The sequence below is a fragment of the Boleophthalmus pectinirostris genome, unplaced genomic scaffold (assembly GCF_026225935.1).
Source record: "Boleophthalmus pectinirostris isolate CB_2022bp ecotype Guang Dong unplaced genomic scaffold, ASM2622593v1 HiC_scaffold_10, whole genome shotgun sequence".
NCBI lineage: Eukaryota > Metazoa > Chordata > Actinopteri > Gobiiformes > Gobiidae > Boleophthalmus > Boleophthalmus pectinirostris.
The window spans coordinates 183,100-192,500 of NW_026570971.1; the positions used below are offsets into that span (position 1 = coordinate 183,100).

General features: G+C 54.1%; 1 protein-coding gene across 1 annotated transcript in view; it reads left to right on the forward strand.

Moving 5' to 3' along the window:
- Positions 1-9,401, forward strand: part of arid4a (AT rich interactive domain 4A (RBP1-like)) — a 30,191-nt gene that overhangs the window by 15,160 nt on the left and 5,630 nt on the right. Inside the window, 14 exon segments of the mRNA XM_055160527.1 lie at positions 449-641; positions 1,135-1,202; positions 1,204-1,496; positions 2,385-2,620; positions 2,725-2,880; positions 3,415-3,496; positions 3,645-3,795; positions 3,843-4,251; positions 4,380-4,567; positions 4,666-4,728; positions 5,391-5,656; positions 5,812-7,261; positions 7,397-7,492; positions 8,376-8,459. Coding sequence (XP_055016502.1) covers positions 449-641; positions 1,135-1,202; positions 1,204-1,496; positions 2,385-2,620; positions 2,725-2,880; positions 3,415-3,496; positions 3,645-3,795; positions 3,843-4,251; positions 4,380-4,567; positions 4,666-4,728; positions 5,391-5,656; positions 5,812-7,261; positions 7,397-7,492; positions 8,376-8,459 — 3,735 coding nt within the window.

Sequence of the window (9,401 nt, forward strand, 5' to 3'; positions counted from 1 at the left end):
GTTGCGTTCTCTCGTGTGTGTGTGTGTTCTGATGTGTGCGTTCTCGTGTGTTCTGTGTGTGTGTGTGTGTGTGTTCTGATGTGTGCGTTCTCTCGTGTGTGTGTGTGTGTGTGTGTGTTCTGATGTGTGTTCTGTGTGTTCTGATGTGTGCGTTCTCTCGTGTGTGTGTGTGTTCTGATGTGTGCGTTCTCTCGTGTGTGTGTGTGTTCTGATGTGTGCGTTCTCTCGTGTGTGTGTGTGTGTGTTCTGATGTGTGCGTTCTCTCGTGTGTGTGTGTTCTGATGTGTGCGTTCTCGTGTGTGTGTGTGTGTTCTGATGTGTGCGTTCTCTCGTGTGTGTGTGTTCTGATGTGTGCGTTCTCTCGTGTGTGTTCTGATGTGTGCGTGTGTTCTGATGTGTGTGTGTGTATTTTGTGATGTGTTGATGTGTGTGTGCGTTGTCTCCTCAGGGACCCCCATAAACAAACCCCCCGTGCTGGGCTATAAGGACCTGAACCTGTTTAAGTTGTTCCGGTTGGTGACGGTCCAGGGCGGCTGCGGCGCCATCGACTCTGGCACCGTCTGGAAACAGATCTACACCGACCTGGGCATCCCCGTCCTCAACTCTGCCGCCGCCTACAACGTCAAGACGGCCTACAAGAAGTCAGTACTGCAAACACACACCTACTATATACTAATATATATACTAATATATACACTATCTATATATGTGTGTGTGTTTATAAATATTTATATATTTATACATATATATGTACGGTTTATGTGACAAGTAACAGAAAACACCAACACTGATCCTCAAACATGTAAAAGTATAGACACTGTAAAAGTATAGACACTGTAAAAATATAGACACTGTAAAAGTACAGACACATGTACATTTGGTGTGTAGTTTTTCTTTGTGTGATTTTCCTGCACTGTGTTTTTGTCTCTGAGGATGTGTGTCTGATGGATGTTCTGCTCACGTGTGCGTTCTCTCCTTGCGTGTTTGTATATTTGTGTGTTTGTATATTTGTATGTTTACATGTTTGTATATTTGTATGTTTACATGTTTGTGCGTTTGTATATTTGTGTGTTTGTATATTTGTATGTTTACATGTTTGTATATTTGTGCATTTACATGTTTGTGCGTTTGCAGATACCTGTTTGGGTTCGAGGAGTTCTGCCGCTCGGCGCTCATCACCTTCAGAACCATCCACCACAAACAACCCCCGCCCCCCCGTCTCCCCGACCAATCAGAGAGCGCCCTCGGACACCAAGACCAGCCCCCCGTCCAATCACAGAGCGCCGCCGGAGCCCACGAGCGGCCCCGCGCCCAATCAGAGTGCGGCAGGGGCGGAGCTCAAAGACGCTGTGAAAACGGAGACAGAATCAGAGAGCGAGAGCGACCGTGAAAGCGACCGCGACAACGACCGAGAGAACGACCGCGACGGCGAACACGACGCCGACCGCGAAGGCGACCGCGAGGGCGACAGAGAGGAGCGCCACGCCTCCCCCAGAGTGAGTATTCAATCAGAAACAGCCTCTCAGTGAAGCCACGCCTCCTGTAAAATGCTCAGTTAAAGCCTCAGTGTGTCACTTTTTACCAATAATAAACTAAAATAAAAAGAAAGCCACTGAAAAAAACCTAAACACTCGCCTCTCCACAAACCTGACTCATACCTCACCTGCCATCTCCACAAAGGTACATACTGGAGCTTTAAATACTTAAACACACACACGTCTGTGACGTTGTGTGTAACAGTGTGTAACAGTGTGTGTGTTGTGTGTGAGGTTGTGTGACGTTGTGTGTAACATGTATAACAGTGTGTGCGTTGTGTGTGACGGTGTGTGTGTTGTGTGTAACGTTGTGTGTGACAGTGTGTGTGTTGTGTGTGAGGTTGTGTGACGTGTGTGACGTTGTGTGTGACAGTGTGTGATGTTGTGTGTAACGTTGTGTGTAACAGTGTGTGTGTTGTGTGTGAGGTCGTGTGACGTTGTGTGTAACGTTGTGTGTAAGTGTGTGCGTTGTGTGTAACGTTGTGTGTAACAGTGTGTGTGTGACGTGTGTAACATTGTGTGTAACAGTGTGTGCGTTGTGTGTGAGGTTGTGTGACGTTGTGTGTGACGTTGTGTGTAACAGTGTGTGCGTTGTGTGTAACGTGTGTAACAGTGTGTGTGTTGTGTGTAACGTTGTGTGTAACAGTGTGTGCGTTGTGTGTAACAGTGTGTGTTGTGTGTGACGTTGCGTGTAACAGTGTGTGCATTGTGTGTAACAGTGTGTGATGTTGTGTGTAACAGTGTGTGTAACAGTGTGTGTGTTGTGTGTGAGGTTGTTTGACGTTGTGTGTAACAGTGTGTGATGATGTGTGTAACGTTGTGTGTAACAGTGTGTGCGCTGTGTCTCAGGGTCGGCGTCGCGCCGTGCTCCCCCTAAAGGACAAACGAGGCACTGACTCTGACGAACAGCGAGAGCCGCGCAAACGCACGCCTAGACAAACTGACCAATCAGAGCGCACACCCAGACTCACCGACCAATCAGAGAGCGGGGGCAGGCTCACTGACCAATCGGAGAGAGGCTCAGACGACGAGGAAGACGACGACGACGACGAAGAGGACGAACCTCCGCACCAGCCCACAGAGAGGTGGGGGGGCTGGACCCGGTCTGGGTCTAGGTCTGGGTCTAGGTCTGGGTCTGGTTCTGAGCCCGTTCTGATTCTGATCCCGGTCTGGTTCTGGTTGTTCTCAGGTCGGAGGAGGACCCTGACGGAGTGACCGGGACCAGAGTCCGGGTCAAATACGGTCGAGGAAAAACTCAGAAGATTTATGAGGCTCACATCAAAAAGACCGACATTGACAACGGAGAAAACTTCTACCTGGTGCATTATTACGGCTGGAACGTCAGGTGAGCGCCGCACCTGCAGCCGCGGGGGCGGGGCCCTGGGACTGTGGGGCTGTAGGACTGTGGACGAGGCTGTGGGGCAGACCGCATGGGGCGCTCTCCTAGCTCCCCTGTGTTCACCTGTGTGTTCACCTGTGTTCACCTGTGTGCTCACCTGTGTGCTCTCCTGTGTGCTCCCCTGTGTTCTCACCTGTGCTCACCTGTGTGCTCCCCTGTGTGCTCCCCTGTGTGCTCCCCTGTGTTCTCACCTGTGTGCTCCCCTGTGTGCTCCCCTGTGTGCTCCCCTGTGTGCTCCCCTGTGTGCTCTCCTGTGTGCTCACCTGTGTGCTCACCTGTGCTCACCTGTGTGCTCTCCTGTGTGCTCCCCTGTGTGCTCCCCTGTGTGCTCCCTGTGTGCTCACCTGTGTGCTCACCTGTGTGCTCCCCTGTGTGCTCCCCTGTGTGCTCCCCTGTGTGCTCTCCTGTGTTCTCACCTGTGCTCTCCTGTGTTCTCACCTGTGCTCCCCTGTGTGCTCACCTGTGCTCGCATGTGTCCAGGTACGACGAGTGGGTGAAGGCCGACCGCATCATCTGGCCCTCGGAGAAAGGATCCAAGAAGAAAGGGAGGGGCAAACTGAAGGTCAGGGGTCACACACACCTGGACACACACACACCTAAGACACACGTACTCTCTCCTGACCTCTCTGTGTGTTTGTGCGTTCTCTCGTGTGTTGTGCGTGTGTGTTGTGTGTTTGTGCGTTCTCTCGTGTGTGTGTTTGTGCGTTCAGAAGGAGGAGGGGCCTCTGGACGAGGAGCGCCCATCGCAGGTGAAGAGTTCTGGGGGTCGCCGGGGTCGACCTCTGGGCAGCAAGAACAAGACCAACGGCCGAGCCCCCGAGAGACGACCCGAGTCTGGACCCAACCTGTCCAACGGAGACAGTGAGTACCCACGAATCCCCGACCTGTACCCGACCTGTCCAACGGAGACAGTGAGTACCCCACGAATCCCCGACCTGTACCCGACCTGTCCAACGAAGACAGTGAGTACTCCACGTGTGCCCGACCTGTAACCGACCTGTCCAACGGAGACGGTGAGTACTCCACGTGTGCCCGACCTGTAACCGACCTGTCCAACGGAGACGGTGAGTACTCCACGTGTGCCCGACCTGTAACCGACCTGTCCAACGGAGACGGTGAGTACTCCACGTGTGCCCGACCTGGACCCGACCTGTCCAACGGAGACAGTGAGTACCCACGAGTCCCCGACCTGGACCCAACCTGTCCAACGGAGACGGTGAGTACTCCACGTGTGCCCGACCTGGACCCGACCTGTCCAACGGAGACAGTGAGTACCCACGAGTCCCCGACCTGGACCCGACCTGTCCAACGGAGACGGTGAGTACTCCTCGAGTCCCCGACCTGGACCCGACCTGTCCAACGGAGACGGTGAGTACTCCACGTGTGCCCGACCTGGACCCGACCTGGACCCGACCTGTCCAACGGAGACAGTGAGTACCCACGAGTCCCCGACCTGGACCCAACCTGTCCAACGGAGACGGTGAGTACTCCACGTGTGCCCGACCTGGACCCGACCTGTCCAACGGAGACAGTGAGTACTCCACGAATCCCCGACCTGTAACCGACCTGTCCAACGGAGACGGTGAGTACTCCACGTGTGCCCGACCTGGACCCGACCTGTCCAACGGAGACAGTGAGTACCCACGAGTCCCCGACCAAACCACAACCACAGGAAACCACATCAGAGCAGAGCAGAGGATTATGGGACATTGAGTCTCTCTGTTTCCTCAGACACTCCTCGCAGAAGAACCAGGAGGACCTCAGGGATGTACGACTCGGACCGGGCCTCAGACGGTCAGTGTCAGTGCGGGGCCTCAGACGGTCAGTGTCAGTGCGGGGCCTCAGACGGTCAGTGTCAGTGCGGGGCCTCAGACGGTCAGTGTCAGTGCGGGGCCTCAGACGGTCAGTGTCAGTGCGGGGCCTCAGACGGTCAGTGTCAGTGCGGGGCCTCAGACGGTCAGTGTCAGTGTGGGGCCTCAGACGGTCAGTGTCAGTGTGGGGCCTCAGACGGTCAGTGTCAGTGCGGGGCCTCAGACGGTCAGTGTCAGTGCGGGGCCTCAGACGGTCAGTGTCAGTGCGGGGCCTCAGACGGTCAGTGTCAGTTGCGGGGCCTCAGACGGTCAGTGTCAGTGCGGGGCCTCAGACTTGAGGATAAATGACTAGACCAAGTCGTCCTAATTATAAAAATACAGTTGAGTGTCACTGAACCAGGACTGAACCTTTAGTTTGTTTCTCATGACAGAAGAGGCTGAACTTTGTGACAAACATCTCAACTATAAAGGTCCCACACCTGCACCTGACTCTCACCTGACACTGACCTGACACTGACCTGACACTGACCTGATACTGACCTGACTCTCACCTGACACTCACCTGCCTCACCTGACACTCACCTGCCTCACCTGACACTCACCTGCCTCACCTGCCACTCACCTGCCACTCACCTGTCTGTGCAGAGGATTCTGGGAACTCGTCTGACGACAGCGAATCAGAAGACTCGATGGAGAAGAAGCGGTTTCCGTGGCGACGGCAGGAGGCGGGGCCCAAACAGGAAGCGGAGCTGCGTCTGAAACGGGAAGAGGAGGAGCCGAGCCTCGAGGACACGTCTGACCCCGCCCCCAAACCCGCAGACACTACATCTCCCAGCATGCACCAGGACACCGCCCACGGCCAATCAGAGCAGGGGGCGGGGCCAGAGCAGCCGCCCGTCACTCCAGAGAAGGTTTGTGTTTGTCACTGTCACTCGAGAAAATAAAAAAATCAAACTAAAATGTCTCGGCCGGATCCAGACGGGTCCAGGTCACCACAGGGTTTCTTTTTTTTATTCGTTTTGGACTCGCGTCTCCTTAACTCTCACCTCTGTCTCGTTTGTTCCAGAAGGCTCTGGCCCCGCCCACTCTGCTCCTGGACTCCTCCCCCAGACTCAAGCTCCTCCCCTCGGTCCCGCTCGTGCCCCTCCCCCCTCGCTCTGAGCCAATGGTCGTCCTCCATCACTGTTTACCCCCAGACTCCGACACAGACTCCGCCTCCGAGAGCGACAGCGAGAAGGAGGAGAGGAGAGGAGGAGTCGGAGGAGGAGGAGAGGAGGAGACACGGGCCCAAGGAGACGCTCGAGACGTGAAGGACGAGAGGACGGAAGACGAGAAGGACGAGGGGACGCAGGAGGACGACGTCAGGAGTCTCCTTCATAACAGATCTCCTCTGAGAGAACGACACCCGCTCCCACGAAGCCCCCACAAGGAACGCTCCACCCACCAGACATCTCCACCCGCCGACAGGAGCCAGGCCGACAGGAGCCAGGCCGACAGGAGCCAGGCCGACAGGAGCCTCAGACCAGAGCAGACAGAAGGCGCCAACTCTCCGCTCCGACCGATCAGAACCGAGGAAGAGAAACCAAACACGACGCAGGGAGAGAAGACGCCGCTGAGACACGACCGACACGAAGAACAAGGTCCACCACAAGGTCCACCACAACCACAAAGTCAACCGCAGGGTCCTCCACACGAGAGCGCTGATGTTCCCAACGAAGAGCCAGGCGAAGGGCAGACGACGGCCGAAACACAGGACAGAACTGAGCCTGAAAATCCACCAAAACCTGAAGAACATCAGGAACAGATAGAAGAAAGAACGGAGAAGAACGAAGCGGAGAAAACCCCGGTGAAGCGTAAGGCTCCAGAGCAGAAGAGTCCAGAGAAGAAACTCAAGACAGAAACAAAAACGTCTCCAAATACTACAAACATGGCTGACACGGAGCAGCAGAGCAGAGCGACGGAACAGGAGGAGGTAAAGATGGAGGTGTCGGAGGTTAAAGGAGAGGAGGAGCAGAAGTTGGAGCAGAAGTTGGAGCAGAAGTTGGAGCAGAAGTTGGAGCAGAAGTTGGAGCAGAAGTTGGAGCAGAAGTTGGAGCAGGTAGAGCAGGAGCAGAGAGAAGCCACCCTCCCCATGGGCCCCGAGGCGTTGGTTTGTCACGAGGTGGACCTGGACGAGCCCGACGAGCGCGAGAAAGCCGTGAGCGCCTCAGAGCAGCTCCTGCTCATGATGAGAGAATCACACCTGCACCTGTCCCCGCCCACGCCGCACAAAACCCAGCCCACGCCCTCCAAAGGCCTGTCCACGCCACCCAAAGCCCCGCCCACTGCGCCAGAGCACAACTGCGGCGAGCGGAGAGACGAGCGAGGACACGAGGAGGGACGCCAGCGAGGACACGAGGAGGGACGCCAGCGAGGACACGAGGAGGGACGCCAGCGAGGACACGAGGAGGGACGCCAGCGAGGACACGAGGACGCCAACTCCAGTCCTATGTCCAACTCCTCCCACTGCGACCGAGGTGAGACCTGGGACTGGACTGGGATGGGGGACTGGGGGACTGGGGGACGAGGGGACGGGGGGACGAGGGACTGGGGACTGGGGACTGGTCTGTGTTAAATGTAGTTGTGTTAAAGCGGTGTTGCGCCCCCTGCAGGTCAGAAGAGAGTTCTGGAGGGACACAGTCCAACTGTGAAGAAACACAAACGACACAAGAGACCAACACCACAAAAACACGACAAGAACGGAGCCGGTGAGACTCACACACTGTACACACACACTATACACACACACTCTACACACACACACACACACTATACACACACACACTATACACACACACACTATACACACACACACTATACACACACACACTATACACACACACACACACTGTACACACACACTATACACACACACACTATACACACACACTACACACACACTGTACACACACTATACACACACACTATACACACACACTACACACACACTGTACACACACACTATACACACACACACACTATACACACACTATACACACACACTGTACACACACTATACACACACACTATACACACACTGTACACACACTGTACACACACTATACACACACACTATACACACACACACTATACACACACACTATACACACACACACACACTACACACACACTGTACACACACACACACACTACACACACTACACACACTACACACATACACACACACTGTACACACACACTATACACACACACTACACACACACACTACACACACACTGTACACACACTGTACACACACTATACACACACACTATACACACACACACTACACACACACACTATACCCACACACCCACACACTACACACACACTGTACACACACACTGTACACATACACTATACACACACACTGTACACACACACATAGACAGACGGGAGGGCATCTGACACAGTATTATTTATTTAAAGGTGTTTAAATAAATTTGCATATTTACATTTTTCATATGTGATTGAATCATGTGTAAATCAAAGTGTTTAAATGATTGTGTGGTTTTATTATTATTATGATGATTTTGTTAGTTAGATTGTGTGTATAAAGTTTGTTGCATCGGGTCGTTTGTTGTGCTTCAGGTCACAGCAGCGACAGTGAAGACCAGAGTCACAAACACTGTCCCTCCCCGACCAGCAGAGGGCACAAGTGGACCCTGCACATCGGTGAGCACTCACCTCTGACCCCCTCTGACCCCCCTCTGACCCGTGTGTGACCTGTGTGTGTGACCTCTGTGTGTGTGACCTCTGTGTGTGTGACCTGTGTGTGTGTGTGTGACCTGTGTGTGTGTGACCTGTGTGTGTGTGTGTGTGACCTGTGTGTGTGTGACCTGTGTGTGTGACCTGTGTGTGTGACCTGTGTGTGTGACCTGTGTGTGTGACCTGTGTGTGTGTGACCTCTGTGTGTGTGACCTCTGTGTGTGTGTGACCTGTGTGTGTGTGACCTCTGTGTGTGTGTGTGACCTGTGTGTGACCTGTGTGTGACCTGTGTGTGACCTGTGACCTGTGTGTGTGACCTGTGTGTGTGACCTGTGTGACCTGTGTGTGACCTGTGTGTGTGTGACCTGTGTGTGACCTGTGTGTGTGTGTGTGTGTGACCTGTGTGTGTGACCTGTGTGTGTGACCTGTGTGTGTGACCTGTGTGTGTGACCTGTGTGTGTGTGTGACTGTGTGTGTGTGACCTGTGTGTGTGACCTGTGTGTGTGTGACCTCTGTGTGTGTGACCTGTGTGTGACCTGTGTGTGTGTGACCTCTGTGTGTGTGTGTGTGTGACCTGTGTGTGTGACCTGTGTGTGACCTGTGTGTGTGACCTCTGTGTTGACCTGTGTGTGACCAGTGTGTGTGACCTCTGTGTGTGTGACCTGTGTGTGTGACCTCTGTGTGTGACCTCTGTGTGTGTGACCTGTGTGTGTGACCTCTGTGTGTGTGTGTTGTGTTGTGACCTCTGTGTGTGTGACCACTGTGTGTGACCAGTGTGTGTGACCAGTGTGTGTGTGACCTTGTGTGTGTGACCTCTGTGTGTGTGACCTCTGTGTGTGTGACCTCTGTGTGTGACCTGTGTGTGTGTGACCTGTGTGTGTGTGTGTGACCAGTGTGTGTGACCTCTGT